The sequence below is a fragment of the Hypomesus nipponensis genome, chromosome 6 (genome assembly GCF_054491055.1).
Source record: "Hypomesus nipponensis isolate SF chromosome 6, ASM5449105v1, whole genome shotgun sequence".
NCBI classification, from domain to species: domain Eukaryota; kingdom Metazoa; phylum Chordata; class Actinopteri; order Osmeriformes; family Osmeridae; genus Hypomesus; species Hypomesus nipponensis.
In genome coordinates, this window is record NC_140366.1 from 19010602 (window position 1) to 19027001 (window position 16400).

Here is a 16400-nt window from a genome sequence, read left to right on the forward strand (position 1 = left end):
CACTCATCTTAATGTTGATGAAAATATCCTTTTTTTTCCCGTTCCATTTGGTTGACTTTGTTGCATGAGATATTGGGCACAATTTCTTAGCTAAAGTTGTATAATCATGTATTTTGTGGAGGCTCTCCATCCATAGATAGTTTTGTTGGTACTTACCATATTTTGTGACTGTGATAGTAACATAACTAATTCAATGATCAATACATATTTAATGAATTGTGCTGCACTGCACCTGTGTTTAATGACAGTGGAAACACCTTGCCTGCAAGAACCAGCCTGTAGGACAGAGACTCATGTAGTTCATGTGTAGACCACCAGGGGGCTCTACTGAACCCTGTTTTCAGCCTGTCGCCTCAACGCCACCTACATAACGGTGCCAACCTCCTAGTGCGGGGTTGTTGTTGGGATCTTTCTAGATTTAAAGATGTCCCCCAACCCTGCCACCTCCTGCTGATAACCGTGTTCGTTACCGGATCTTGAATTGGTCCAGACGTTGAAATGAGAAATCGGGGCTGGTGATTTTCAACACCTGTTATCATCACCTCCATCTCTGTTAGTGTAGACACCATATTCCATTAGTTTTGGTAGATGGGTAGCGTCTTGTCCTACCTGTGGCTGATGAGTGAAGGGTGGGTGGAGCCAAGCAGCCCTCTCCCAGGTGTGTCGGAGACCAGGGGACATTCCTTCTCTCTGCCGCTCACCTGTGAAGGTCAGGGAGACTGGGAGGACTTGCTCTTTCATGATTGTTGCAATAAGCCATATAGAGCTGTTGTAATCCTCCTTGTAGTGGGGTCAGGAGATGTACGGCTGGCTGGCTGAGTTGTAGTGCCAGACTGACAGGGAATTTATTCAATGTTTTATTTATTTTTTGAGAGAAGGGCTAAATCAACGTTTTTTCAGATTACTTGATGGTTGAGCTGATGTGTTGATCCACCAACCTATGCTTTCTTGATAATTCTCACCAAGGTTTGGTAATAAACCTTGTCACCAAAGGTCAGAACCAAACGTCTTCTATAGCACCTCCAGTGTTAGACTGGTTTTGTCGTGTGTTCCTCCAGACAAGCTCTGACAGATACTACATGAACTGGTTTTAACCGTGAAGCTCTCACTAGAAGAGCACTGCCTGGGAGACAATTGAGTGCCTGTCTGCAACCCTATTTGCACAGGACACAGCTCCACCCCTCTTGACTCCACGGTATTGATCCTGCAGGAGAGAACACTTAATGAGATGCTACAGAGCTGACCCCGGTTATTGGAGTTCTTCTGCCTCTTTTTATTTAATTGATCACACACTCACAGACACACACACACTCACAAACACACACACACACACAGACACACAAACAGACACACACAGTGACACAGCTGTGGTCTCTTTGTTCTCCCACAGGTGTACATTGCACTCACGGCTTCAATCGGACAGGCTTTCTGGTCTGTGCGTACCTGGTGGAGAAGATGGACTGGAGGTAAGGCCCGGTCAACAGGTCCCCCTCGGCTGTGGGGCTGCCTTCCGCTTGAGGTGGGCTGTGCATGTCTCACCCACTGTCAGAAAGTCCTAAAGGGATTCCTAACATCGATCACGGCGTAATTCCCTTAGCAGTTTTCATCATCATTCAATGGTAGAAGATTGACCCCCCTCTCGTCTCCTGAGAAGCTGGGAGTGTGTAGCTCAGGCCCACGCCTTGTTCTGTACACCGTACAGATGTGGTCAGTACCATTAAAGTCTCCTTGGTTGGTGAAGACTGAAGGGCTGAATAATTTACTGAAAAGAGCAGGGCTAAATGAGCCTATATCCTCAGAAGTGGAAAGGTTAGAGATGGAAGCTCTCTGATCTCTCTGGCTAAATGATGAAGCCCCCTCTGTCCTCTCTTTGGGAACTTCATTTCCTCCCAATCAGAATATCAAATCCAATTGCTTGTCCTTGACTATCGACATTGGAAACATACAAATAGAAATAGCCGTTGTCCCCCTCCCTTAGCAGCGGTAATCTGTTGAGATGCAGTCAGGTCATGCACACTGATGTGCTCTGCAGACATTATGTAGGGTGCTGCAGTGAGCTCAGAGTGCCTGATGATTTTAGGAATGTCAATTTTGATATTTGTATATATATATTTTTTTTAAATCAGTAATAAAGTACCTCAGTAAGGATATTTACTTAAATGTAGTAATAATAATAACAAGAATATAAATTAAGACATAAGAATATTGAAAAGGAAATAAATAAGGGGGGAAATTAACATGTTGAGTACATTTCAATTGGTGACCTTCTTTGTTGGAATATGTCTGTTCCAAGCCGTATTTCCTTTCTGCGTCTCCTCCCCATTGGTCAGCGTGGAGGCGGCGGTGGCTGCGTACTCCCAGGCCAGAGCCCCCGGGATCTACAAGGGAGACTACCTCAAGGAACTCTTCCGTCGCTATGGAGATGTGGAGGACGCGCCCGCCGCCCCGCCGTTGCCCGAGTGGTGCTTCGACGACGACGACGGCGATGTGGACGACGACGGAAACGTGATTGGCCAGGAGTCGGGCCCCAGCTCTTCCGGGTCGGCGCCGGGGAAACGGAAGAAAGAGAGGTTGAAAATGGTGAGAGGGGGAAGCACTGGGACACGGACTGGGAAGCAGGAAGGAGGAAGCAGGAAGGAGGAAGCAGGAAGGAGGAAGCAGGAAAGAGACTGCTCCTCCATTGGTTCCGCTCCGTACGACATTAAGCCCTTGCAGTGTGCCATGCGGGGTCTGCTCTAATGTCAGACAGCCTGTGCAAATGAGCATCTAATGTTTAGTCCTGGAGGATATAGAGCTGCCGTACTGAACAAAACAAAGCAAATGGCCTTAAATCCCCAGAGGAGCAAAAGATTTTAATTATGATAATATATAGGCCCTTAACTGAAATATAGTCATTCAGTCCAGTAATGCTTTGGTAAGGACAGCATCGTCTCTTAAGTCTTGCAGTCTTATTTCCCCAAAGTAATATCTATGCTGTTAAAGTGTTTGAAGGAATATGTTTGAGTAGGAGTCTGTGAGTTTCTTCTTTACAGTTAGCCAAGTTCCAACAAGCGGTGTGTGTGTGTGTGTGTGTGTCTCTATTAGGGTGCTGTATTCCTGGAGGGGGTTACAGTGAATGGTGTCAAACAGGTCACCTCACAGCCCAAACTGGGAGCGATTCAACACAAGTGTCAGGAGTTCAGCGAATGGGAAAGGCAAGGATTTATTAGCCGTTTCTGTACTTGTGTCTTGTGTGTATATTTGAGTCATTCATGAAGTGCTCTCTCAGAATTTATAAGCCAGTCCAGAATAGGAGTGGAAATGAAATTAGTAATTTCTCCAGTGAAATAAAATGTTCCGCCGGATCATTCTGCAGATGTTCGCGTCATTTTCGCATTACCGCAACCTCCAAATGTCACAGGGAATGTAGTTTACATTACATTTACATTTAGCAGACGCTCTTATCCAAAGCGATTTACAGTAAGTACAGGGAAAATCTCCCGAGGCAACTCGGTTGAAGTGCCTTGCCCAAAGACACAACATAATTTTGCACAGCTTGGAATCGAACCAGCAACCGTCTGATTAGTAGCCCAATTCCCTAACCGCTCAGCCATCTGACTCCCTGTAGTTGATTAAGCTTGTCAGATTACCTGTCCCTGATGCTTTAAGAAGGTGAAAGTCGATGGAAACAGTTCTGTAAATGTTGTGTGTTGGTGTGTGTAGGTCTGGGTTCCCAGGGGCACAGCCAGTTTCTATGGACAGGCGGAATCTTCGCTTCTTGGAGCAGAAGCCCTACAAGGTCAGCTGGAAGGCCGACGGCACACGGTGAGTTAACCTGGTCCAGGTTATCATAGATCATTCTGGGCTTTGTCACCTAACTAGTATTTTCTCCCCATACACGGGAGAAGTGGGTAGCACCATTTGCCATTGTCATTTTACAATTTCAGAAGCTAAACAAAGTTTCCTCTAAATACACACATTACTGCATTTAAATCAGTCGGATGCATATTAAAAGTATGTTAAAGCTACCAAACAACTGCCATTGGCAGGTCTGAATGAGTTCTTATCTTCGTTCCCTGACTGTTCATCATCAGTGTGTCTGTTTGTCAAGATGTTGAGCTGGGGAGGAAAGGGACTCCAAAGTCCCACGACCGGTTTTAATCGTCTTCGATTAGCGCAGTCAGCTGAATGACATGGGCACTATTGTGAGGAGATTAATGGTTGCAATCACAGGCTGGATGGAGCGTGGGTGCTGGAGGGGTAGCCAGGGGCTGTCTCCCGTGCTTTCTTCAAGTGAAAGAACATTTCCAGCAGTGCAGACATTCTTCCCAATCACTTTTCTGTCTAAGGCTGTAGTGCGCTCTTTACCCTGGAGGCTTAGGTTGTGGGGAAGGAGTTTTAGTATTCTGGTGGTCTGCCATAAAAAAGCTCTCTCCTTTTTATATGGAAAAAGACTGAATATTTCATGAGGGCAGTTACATGTTAGTGCTTACATTTCCCGCAAAAGGATAGCTAGGAGAGTGACTGCAGCACACGAAACAAGTTGGGACTCATTTGTCTAACTGTAATCGGACTAATTTGAATTGACTTGACCCACTAATTCGTTCAGTAAAACTTTTGATACTCATTGAAAGTCTATATGACGAGAGACTTGCTGGGTTTGTAAAGGCCTTCAAAATCTGGACTGTTCCTTGCACGAGTTGTCAGAGTTTGAGATGGTTTTTCTGTTCAGTTGAGCTCGAGTTCATATGAAGGATAACTGCTATTCTGGGAGTGAGCTCTCATTCTCGCCTTGAGGAAGGTGCCGCCAGAAGAAAACATCAAATGATGAACAACGTCTGTACTCTACCAACTGCTTGCTTCTGCGTTCCCTCGCGTAATACTAATTCCCCATCTGACCCGCTAGGCTATTGAATCAAGGCCGTAGCCATGGAGTCAACATTGGGGGGGACAAAATCTGCTGGGGAGTCTGAGGGTCCCCCCCTGAAAACTATTTACGTTTAGTTATGATTACATTTTGTATGATAATTTCGGACAGTGTGCGTGGTTGCCTGTGGTAGCGTAGCAGATTTATATTTGATTTATATTTTTATATCAATATATTGGGGGGGGGACATTTTGACCAGATTTGAATATTCGGGGGGATGCCAAACCATACTTTGTGGATACATTTAGCAACATTTCACTTTCCCTGTCAAAAAAAAATATTGTATAGCAACAAGCAACAAATCATTTGCAGACTAGCGAGTGCTAATTTTGGAATCTGAAGTCTTACCTGCTACCTACAATGCTTACCACATTGCTAGCTATATAGGTTACTTGATATATTTTGATAACTGACGGGATATCTTGCTGCTGCTATTAAGCAATTTTTGGCATATCGGGCACAAGACACCTTGAGTTGACCCCATGACAGATGCTGGTTGTGATTGAGCTGTGGTTGACACGGAGTTGAGTCTGGATGGCCAGTTTCCGGTCCTCTCATGTATGGTTGAGAAGCCGGGAGCAGTGGCTCGGCACATTTGGGAAACATTTGTTTGTCTGCTGTAGTGAGAGGCCGGTTTTCTTCAGTAGACTCAGGTTTCCGTTGTCAATCTATCTCTGCTGGCCAGATTACGCCTCTTGGCCGATAAGACATATTATCTGGGAGATTCACAGTGCTGTTATTCCCATGGCTGGAAAGTGATATAATTGAAGCAGCGATAGCGATCGAGATATAGTGGTGGTTCACTCTCGGTGGACTTTTTTTGATAACTCTTTTCTTTCGATACAGAGACTTGTGTGGACTGCATATTGCTGCAGCTCATTGCACCTTCCTTGAAGTCTCCTTCTATCAAATTCTTCTCAGAGTGTTTTTAATGCATCTTGGACCTCCTAGCATGACAAACACACACAGACAAATTAATTAAAAAACCTTTTGGGTGTTGATTAATCCCCCTCAAGTTCAGGTGGTCTTTGTCTGATCTTGCATCTACAAAGCACACCTCGGCAGCCCCGGGACTTGAGCACTCACAAGCACCACATGGAACGTAGCTTTGTTGTCAGCATAAAGGTAAAACAAAAAAACTTTCTATTTCTCGCTTATGTTTCATCTAAAGAAAAAATAGTAATGCATAGGTATTGGTTGTCCACCAAGTTCTTTTCCATCAATCAGATTTAAGCTGCAGGTTACATGTCAGCATGCCTGTGTGACGCTTCCTTCTGGTGGGTTTCCTTCTTTTAAATACCCCCTCTTCAGAGACTGCCTGTTTTATTATTGAAGTATTATATTTTCTTTGTTGAAACTTGCACCTCCACAGAGCGAATCATTCTCTGGTATTAAAAACCCTAAGCAGACAGTACCTGCTTAGTGAGGGCGTGTGCACTGGGAGCTTCTCCGACCCCCTGGTGACTCAATAGGAGCTCCTCATTAGCGACGCGCCCGGCCAATATCAAACGCAGAACCCCGCTGCATTGGGCTTCCACACCAACCGACACTTGGTGATGTCAGCAGCTTCTTAGAGTTTACGTTGCTTCCTGCAGTCCTCCCCCGCCATCGTCCTCCTTCAGTTCTCCTCCCGTCTCAACGCGCCTCCTCTCTTGCTTTGCGACAGGTGTAGCAACAGTAGTCCGTCAGTGTGCTCTGCCCCCTGCGCTTCTGCTCTAAGTTGACAGTAATGACTTACCATGGGCTCGCACTGTTTTGTCTAGAATGTTTTTCGGGCCTTGTGTTAAAGCTGACAGTAATAACTTACTTTTAAGGTTTTTTTTGTTCTCTCTAACAAAGTTAAGCTATTTATCCATTGTCTTTCTATTTCTATTCAGTTTGAGGTCATGTTTGTGTCAAACTAAATGCCTGACATTGGTTAGGGGAGCCTGAGAAACAGCAGAAAGGATTATGTGTTTTGCGTCGGGGATGGCTGTATACGTGATTAGCTGTATTCTTCGCCTAGGGTCGAGGACAGGTAATGAGCAGTAGTCTGTAACAAGAGGTTGGGTGACATTTTAATGTCACAGAATAAAAGGAAATCGTGCCCATTTTCTCTCCAGTGGACATTGTTCCATTATGAGCCTAATATTACCTTCTTTTGTCTGATGAGTAGCAAAACTAAGGTTGCGTTTTGAAAGTCCATTAACTGTAGTGGGACAATGTGTTCCATCTCATTTATGCAGCTGTCAACATTGTTTGTGTGAATACGAGAAAACCTTAAAAATAGGTGAACATTAGAGAAAGGACACAATGTTTTTGGGGAGCAAAATGTGTCTGGATCGGCTCTCTTGCCATCTGATGCAGCTAATGGACAAGTGTAGAGTAAAGAGAATTTACCATGAACTAAAGACTGATCATATTAAATATATCATATCCAACATATCTCTGTAAAACATATGTCCTGTTGATCAGTTGAATAATGCATAAATAATATTTGACCTTTGAGAGATAAGTGCCCTTAGTAAGCCCAAGCCAGTTGGCACAAATCACACCCAGGGTGGTTTTCTGGGCTGGATGGTGTTTAGCATAGCTGCATATGCTCCTTTTGATGGGCTTAGTTCTGCTTTTAATCACCACACTGTCTGCCTTAATTAATCCCAGGAACTGTGTCGCAATTATTGATAATCTTATCTTAATGCATCCATTTTGCTGTGAAAATATACCACAAGCTATAAGAATTATTTTCAAGTAGTTTATTTTTTCCTCCCTCTTCAGATGTTTCTCATGGCGACAGTGCAAAGCGATTTAAAAATGTATTTCCATGGCTTCACGTTGATTATGCAGAGAATCCTTGGCTCTTATCTTCTGTGTTGTTGAGCTTTCCTGGGAGCAACACAATTTAATAGATTAATTCTTGATGGAAAATATGTCTCTGGAATCAAGGTGTCCCAGCCAGATGGACTCTGTAGGGATGTTGGGAGGCTTTCTAAGAAGTCAACCAGCATATGGTCTCCTAGGCCGGCCCCATCCTTTCAACAGTTCTGTGACAATGGCAATAGTAATCTAGAACCGCTTTGCTGAAGGAAATCAGAATCTGTAGCTTTAATTGGCTGCTTACACACGCCTGACACATTTTGATGCCCTCCCCAGTCAGCGTTAATCACACTTGTCTCTTGAACCGGGGTTGGTGATTGAGCCAGCTTGTCTGGCCTGTGGCTCTGAGGAGAGGGCAGGACAGGAGTGGACTGGTGATCAGGGGAGACTGAGGAGAGGGCAGGACAGGAGTGGACTGGTGATCAGGGGGGACTCTGAGGAGAGGGCAGGATAGGAGTGGACTGGTGACCAGGGGGAGACTGAGGAGAGGGCAGGACAGGAGTGGACTGGTGATCAGGGGAGACTGAGGAGAGGGCAGGACAGGAGTGGACTGGTGATCAGGGGGGACTCTGAGGAGAGGGCAGGACAGGAGTGGACTGGTGACCAGGGGGAGACTGAGGAGAGGGCAGGACAGGAGTGGACTGGTGATCAGGGGAGACTGAGGAGAGGGCAGGACAGGAGTGGACTGGTGATCAGGGGGGACTCTGAGGAGAGGGCAGGACAGGAGTGGACTGGTGACCAGGGGGAGACTGAGGAGAGGGCAGGACAGGAGTGGACTGGTGATCAGGGGAGACTGAGGAGAGGGCAGGACAGGAGTGGACTGGTGATCAGGGGAGACTGAGGAGAGGGCAGGACAGGAGTGGACTGGTGACCAGGGGGAGACTGAGGAGAGGGCAGGACAGGAGTGACAGCTATAGGAGAGGGTGCCTGATTTGAGGTAATGACATGTCTTGCTCACGTCTCCCCAAGCTCTGTCCTGTCAAGAGCTGGACACGCCCACCTCCTGGCTTCAGAGCGGAGGATGAGGAAGAGTAGACGGTGGTGGAAATAAACAACATCGAGATCAATAATGGTCCAGCAGCTCCTGAAGCGGCCTTATCTGAGGCCAGCAGTGGAGCTGGATAAGTGTTTCTGCTCACGTCGCCACCTCCCCTCATCTCGCCCCTAAACATGCTGTCATTCTCTCAAAATGAGGAATCAATGACCTGTTCCTGAAGTGCCAGATTATGCTTTATCGCCTGCCGTTTGAAGGATCGTTGAATGAATCTAGAGTCTGTTTATAGATCTGATACTATCTGAGCAATTATTATGCCTGTTGGGTTTATTTATTCTCTGATCTGTCAGATGCCCTTTTAAAAGTTAAAACCCTCAGAACAGTCTTATGGAGAGAGAGCGTTTAGACCATTGACAATTGTGTCAAATTTGTCAAAGTTAACTCTGCAGTGAGATGGGTCCAGTGAAATGGGCTTGCTTATGTCTTGACACACTAGCAAGAATAACGTGTTTATATATAAAGTGTGGTTCTAATTTGATCAAGAAACCATTTACCCTTATCCAAAATTGGTAATTCACTTCAGCACGGTCGCTGTGAGACAAGCAGCCTGGCTAGTGGACTCTTGGTACTAATGATGTGCAAAGCTGCTGGGGTCTTGTGGTCGATCCCCCAGGAGGGGGGGGGGGCCTTCTGGCCTGGGGTTTCTGTCAGTCAGGCCTCTGGGCGGGGCTTCTGTCAGTCAGGCCTCTGGGCGGGGCTTCTGTCAGTCAGGCCTCTGGGCGGGGCTTCTGTCAGTCAGGCCTCTGGGCGGGGCTTCTGTCAGTCAGGCCTCTGGGCGGGGCTTCTGTCAGTCAGGCCTCTGGGCGGGGCTTCTGTCAGTCAGGCCTCTGGGCGGGGCTTCTGTCAGTCAGGCCTCTGGGCGGGGCTTCTGTCAGTCACGCCTCTGGGCGGGGCTACTGGAGCCTCCAGACACAACGTGCTGTCTGCGGCTCATTAGGATCTGAGTGCTCATCAGTGATCTGGGTTTGGGGCTTGTAGATGAGGGCAAATCAGTGCCTTACAGAACCCAGCCGGAGGACTGGGGTGTGGGGGAGGAGGGGGGGGCATACGATTGTATGCTTAGCAACGATGTCGTTAACAGGCCAGTTATACCGCAGGGGGGCACTTTGGCCCGCAGCAAAACCACTTCTCAGAGGGTGACGTGTCTGTGCTGTAGTCCAGGTTGTAGTGACAGTTATCTTTTGATGTATTTGTCCTGTGTTTCTTTATGTGATGTTCTAACTGTGTGGACAGTTTCTATTTACTTTGTGTGGCTCTGTTGCCTCTGCAAGGCCATTCCAGACACTGAACCAATCTCAAACTCATGTGAATCTGCAATTTCCTATCTTCCAGTATGTCAGGTATATCTCTTTCACTCTCCACCCAATCCATCTCCTTCAATTGTCCTGCCACCCCAGTATCTCTGTCTTTCTCTCTGTCTCTCTATGTTCTCTCGTGGTCTCTCTCTCTCCTATTCTCTCTCTCCCATTCTCTCTGTCTTTCTCTCTCTCTCCCTGTTCTCTGTCTGTGCTCCCCCTCCTCTCTCTCTGTGTGTCTGGATGGAGGTCTGTTGTGGCCCTCTCTCCTCCGTCGTCACTGGGAGTGGAGCTCGGCTGCCCATCTGTGTCAAGCCTCCAGCCCAGTATTGATCTCTATGAGTTGAGGTGGGCGCTGAGAACTTTTACAGCCCCTCCCCAGAGCCAGGATGACCTGGCATTTCTCATGGTAACAACAGTCAGAATTGGATCATAAGTCTAGGACGTCATTTTCCTTCCTTCTCTTTTTTCATGGTGTCTTCCATTAGGAGAGGGTTTGTCCATGCTGGGAATTAAGAGGAAACAGTCTACGTTACCAGAGCTAAGAAGGAACACTGTTCTGCTGAGAAGTTGATAGTCTCGTAGATTTCTCACCACTTTGGAATAATGGCAGATGAGCATAAATTTAATCAAACGAAAAGTGAATGAATCTGTTAAAAGGAAAGTGGTTAGGTTACGCAGTGCTGTACACAATGAGATGAGTATAAGAACAGAAGGCTTTGGGTAACAGGCTGACTGAACTTAATTGAAGTAATAGTTTACACCCTCTCTCTGTGTCTGGGTGTGCATTTTAGCTTGAAAGTGGCATGCTTACAGTATGGGGCCAGATGCCACACAAATGGCTCTTCCTCAACCGAGCTCTGAGCCAGAAAGCCCTGGGGAAGCCAGCTGTGCCCTCCTGCTCCCCAGTCGAGTCGCAGGAGGAGAGCAACACACAGCTTCTGCTAGCAGAAACTTGCAGATAAAGCACAACCGACCGACCGAGGGCAGTTTCTTGAACCCTGCGCTGTAAGCACACGTTGACATCTGAAGGGATCAGACGGGTGATGAGCCGTGAGGTTACTGCTTAGACCATCCCTGTGATTTGATGTGGAAATTGCCGGCGTTTTGATAACACCTGTCCGATCCACTCGGATCTCCTGCAGAAGCTAAGTGGATTGGACTTTAGGGGTTGGTTTTGGACAGGCCATAAGATTCATTCATTCATTCAATGTGGAATTCCTAACTTGGGAACCCACCCGTAGCCATATAGAGCATGTCTTTGTAGATCTGATTGGTTTGGGGATTTTTCTTTCCGTCTGCCTGCCTCAGAGGCAGCCTGCCTCATAGGCAGCCTCCCAGGTGAGGCAGCCTGCCTCAGAGGCAGCCTCCCAGGTCCTGCTGATGTTGGCTGCCTGTATTTCACACCTGTCACACTCCTGAAAGCTGTCCACAGCACTCCCAGACATCTGTTATAGATGGCAAATTAAGTACCTCTAATCCATAGATGATGATTGCGTTTTTCCACCAGAATGCTCTGACAGCTCTGTAAGGCAGGATTCTGGCAGAAGGAAAGGTTTCACCCCGTCGCCTGCTTCCAAGTCCTTCCCATGAGGGCTTAAACCTACCTCTAGTTTTCTTTATTTATTAAAGGAATGTGTATCAAACCTTCAGGGTACACCTGCAGGCATGGCACATTTTCAGGTTATCATGAAAACCAAGACTGTTCTATTAGGGCTCTGTGATTGCACTAATAGGATGGAGTGTGGCGGGGCCAGCTAATTTACTGTGTTTTTAGGCTGCGCTGATTAGGATGCTTAACCTTCAGGAGTAAAACAGGATGTGATGGCGCTGCTCATTAGAGCATCCTTCCTTTCTCGCCACTTGGTATTTTGTGAAAAGTGCTGCGATCGGTCTTTGAGAGGCAAATTAGTTAGTTCATCAACTCTTGAGATGTAATGAAAGGTTTTGGCTCGTTTTGGGGGTTTGGTAGCACTTTGATGAAGGTTTTCTTGATGAAGATGGTGTTTGTGTGTGCACTTATGGATATGAGAGCTCAAGTGTGACGACAGTGTCGTGTGTTTTGCTTTCTCAAGTTAACCCATCTCGTCCTTTAGAACTTTTGTGGGTTTCTCATTCCTCTCACTTTAAATAGCCACGTCTATAAACCGCAAGTGTTTACTCTGTTCACTAAGTAAACCTTGCGGTGCGGTTGGTTTGACAGATTTGTTTGCACATTTCTTTGTTTGCCTTTGAGGATTTAAATATCCAATCACTGAGGTGGTTGATCTGCCATTACTTAACATGAGAAACGTTTGGCTTGCTTTTTTTAAAGACATCTTCACAACATTGTGACCCTACTTCACGAGATCTCTGGTGCAATCAGTGTACCATTGTGTCATGTCCCATTAGCTCCATCACCAGCAGGTCTCCTTCCTCACCCCGGGTCCCAGAGATGCTTCCACCATCACTGATTGTTAAGTCTCTCCCCTCAGCCTTCACCTCATTACTGATTGGCTCCCCAGTTACCACTCCCAGCACTGTTGAAGTCTGTTGAAGACTGGAGAACAACACCTGTGACAGTCCTTCTGAAACTGAGAACTCCTTTCCTCCTCTCGTACGCATTCCTCTCTCCTCTTCCTCTCTCCTCCCATGCCTTCCTCTCTCCTTCCATCTCCTCACCTCACCCATGATAATGAGCAGGAATATAAGGCTCATATTGACCTTGCAGCTATTTGAAAAATCATCTAGATTTACCTTTGTGCAATATCCTGTCTGTCACGCTTTTCTATTGCCGTTTTACCTTCTAATCAAACTGAAGTCAAAAAATCCTATCTGTGAAGTGAGTCTGGCGTGGGTTGAATTAGTGACCATTTGCTGAATGGCCGTTTCTGGCCTCGATGTGTGATGTTGATCAAAATGTGTCCATGCCTTTTGTTGTGCTCCACGACAGGATGTCGTTGCTTTGAATATGTAACTTTGTTAGTCAAAGCTCTCTTAAGACTGGAGAGAGAAACTAATTAGCATCAAGAAATAATGGACTGTCAGACTTTTCTAAAAGTTGACTTTTGAAATTGGAAGTATTTTCTCCATTTACACCTAAACTAGTATCTCAATTTAAAATGCCAAATGGCTAATTCAGGATTAGTAAGGCATGTGGCTTAATCACAAGAACACCTCTACTGGCTGCTGAGGCCGGCTCGTGCTCTTTGAAGATAGGGCCCTCGTCCACAAAACCATTTAAATTGGAGACTGGCATATTTACTTTTCCATGAAGCACAGGACTTTTATAGCATCACAAGATGGCTCAATCCAGTGACTATCTTGTGCTGGTAATATAAGAGAGGTGGGAAACTGTGTGTATGGGCACTGAATTAAAATGCAACATTTTCTCAACTCGGGGATGAAAGAAAGCTAAATATTTTGAAGTTTGAGTGTTGTTCCGAAGATTCAAGACTGACTGACACTTACTGACTGAGGTCGGCTTTAATGCTTTAAGCACTGTTCTTTATAATGTAATCTAACAGCAAAAAAAACGAACAAAATAAAACAAGTAACTTTCTGAAATGTGAAATTCCAGAAGAGCTCAAAGTGATTTAGTTTCATGAACATTATACACAATGTCTGTTCAGTGTGATGTGTTCAGAGGCTGATTTGTGTTTCTCCCTTCTTCCACAGGTACATGATGCTGATCAATGGGAAGAATGAAGTGTACATGATTGACAGGGACAACCAGGTCTTCCAAATAGAAAACCTAGAATTTCCTTTCCGGAAAGATCTCCGCGTCCACTTAGCAAACACTTTACTGGATGGGGTGAGTTTCTTCTTTGCTCTTCCTATTACACTGTTTTGTTCTTTGGAAAAGCCTCCCTTTCATGTCATGTCATTTCCCTGGCCTTTCTGTCTCATTGCAAGTCTCACTGTCTGTCGTCATTTTGTTGGTGCTTTATGTCCCCTTTCTGACCCCATACCCCTACTCACTCTGCACTGCTGCCTGACCCTGTCATGATTGACAGCGAGAAGCCTCAACATCTTCCCTGCTCACCAACAGGACACCAGAGAACAGTCACCAAGCCTCACAGGCAAAGTGGTTACAAACACAGCCTCACAACCAAAATGTGCAGAAATATCCCTCTGGTCTGCCCTAGTGTGTTGAATGGAGTTGCACTTCCAAGTGTCCCTGGTTTGCGACTTGTTCCCCGTTTAATTTACCCCCCAGCCCCCACACACACACACACACACACACACACACACACACACACACACACACACACATGTTCCGGAGCACACATTTGGAACTTATCCTCTGCAGTTCTCCCGTCCTTGATTGGCTCCCAGGACAGTCAGGAAGTGTTGAGAGCCTGAGAGGCTCTGTTGGTCTGTGTTCTGAGGCCAGGGTTACCCCGGGGGCCACCTCTCCCCTGTAGCAGGTGCACAAGATGTCAGTCATTATCACTCTCCCCCATGTGATGGGAGACAGCCAGGGAGAGAGACAAAGACAGCCATCATGGGACATGTTTCTGTCTGCTTTTGTATAAAAGTGTGGTTGCAAGGTCGGCCATCATCCATTTTTTCTTCTTCTTCTCTAGCTAGTTCCAGAACATGGAGGCAATCTTGTGCAAAACAGGTGTTTTGCCTGGCCTGCTGTAATTTAGTGGCCGTTTGAAACCGGGGATTTTGCGTCTTTGTTTGGGCCGCTTGCGAACGAGACACATTAGCACTCCTTTGAAGCTGCTGTGCAGATGTGTGTTTATAGGAGTGCCGTCATCACGGCCGTTTCCAATCCTGTTTTTTGTTGTTGTTGTTGTGTTGATGGCAGCCGGTCCAGAGCGCCCGTGGACCTGAACTCCAGAGCTCCAGCGCAGGGCCAGCCAGCTGGCCTCACTGTCTGCCTCTTGGTACACACCAGAAATACTTTAGTAGTCCAGGCCACACACTCCTCAGTGTGTCTTAGGGCCGTGGCTGTGACGATATATATTGTTTGACGTTAGAAACAATATATAATCGTTTTATATATTGCTTAAACCACTCTAGTGGAATGATTGACGGCTAATATTAACCAATCCAAAATGTGCATTAAGGTTAAGAATTTCAGATGTGACCTGGTGTTTCTCTAGCTGTGTTCAGAGTGCGTGACGCTTACGGGCTTTATGATTCCCAAGACAACATTATTTCCAGCTCCTCCCGCCCCCGCCAGGTTACATAACGAGCAGTGTCAGTACTGCCTCTCTCAGTTCTATACCTGCAGCTCTACTCCACAGCCCTTAAATAATGAATGTGGCATTCTAATTCCGCTGCCGCAGACCTTCCATGTCGTTCCTCTCCAACCCCCCCCTCCCCCCTCCCCCCACCACCACCCTCACCCCCTCCACCCCCAACCACACTCTCTCCACTCCCACCATCACTACCACTGCACCCTCACCCCCCTCACCCTAACCCCCACCACCCCACCCCCCAGGGGGATAGGCACTGCCACAGACTGCTCCACCCCTCGGCACAGCGGGTGCGATGTCCCTTTGAGTGCGCTGGTTTTTGCACCCCTGGGCAGCACTCTCCAGCCAGCTTGGCTCTGCTGCTTTCTGAGACGCCCAGTTAAGCGGTGCGCTGCAGTGGGATTGGACCCCAGATAATGGCTCCTCTCTGCATCCTCAAAGCTGGAAATGTGACCCGTCATTCCTTTTTATCCATGTCCTCTACCCAGACCCTAACCCTTTTGGTTCGACACCATCTCCTGTCTCTTTTCTTTCGATTCCCTCTCTCCTTTCACCTGTGCCCGAACCCTCTCACCACCCCTGTCTCTGTGTCTCCCCAGGAGATGATCATCGACAAGGTGAACGGACAGCCCGTTCCGCGCTACCTCATCTATGACATCATCAAATTCAATGTAAGTGGCCAGTCAACTGAGAAGGTGTCGCCTCTGATTGGAGCTGCTGTTCCGTTGCCCCCCTGGCAGGCTGCTAGACGTGTGATCTGAGTCCCTACAGCCGGGGTCACTGCATCCTCCGCCTCAGCAGGACAGCAGGGAGCGTGGATAATCAGAGTGGGCTCTGCAGAGTGCTTGAGACAGAGTCTGTCAGGGGATGAGAGCAGGCTGGGTTAGAGGAGGTGGTGTTGTATGTCTGTAGTTAGACTGCACAGCAGCATCCCAGACTGATGGATGGGCGAAGGCAGGGTCGGGCCCCAGACCTTACAGCGATGCCCAGGCTGAAAGGGATCACTAAAGCCCAGCTATAAAAAATCAGGGTAGTGGATACGCGTCTCACTGTCTAAAGTCCTTTTGGATACTTATCCCAAACAGAATCTCGTCGAT

At 46.9% G+C, this 16400-nt stretch overlaps 1 protein-coding gene across 3 annotated transcripts in view; it reads left to right on the forward strand.

Moving 5' to 3' along the window:
• rngtt (RNA guanylyltransferase and 5'-phosphatase) overlaps positions 1–16400 on the forward strand; it is a 69289-nt gene that overhangs the window by 2507 nt on the left and 50382 nt on the right. For all 3 annotated transcript variants that reach the window (XR_014758471.1, XR_014758470.1, XM_084700083.1), the window contains exons 6-11: positions 1391–1466; positions 2331–2580; positions 3085–3194; positions 3703–3804; positions 13769–13904; positions 15903–15974. Coding sequence is in view for 1 of the 3 variants with exons in the window: in XM_084700083.1 (XP_084556209.1) it covers positions 1391–1466; positions 2331–2580; positions 3085–3194; positions 3703–3804; positions 13769–13904; positions 15903–15974 (746 nt within the window). In the remaining 2 variants the exon portion in view is untranslated. The remainder of the gene's footprint in view (positions 1–1390; positions 1467–2330; positions 2581–3084; positions 3195–3702; positions 3805–13768; positions 13905–15902; positions 15975–16400) is intronic.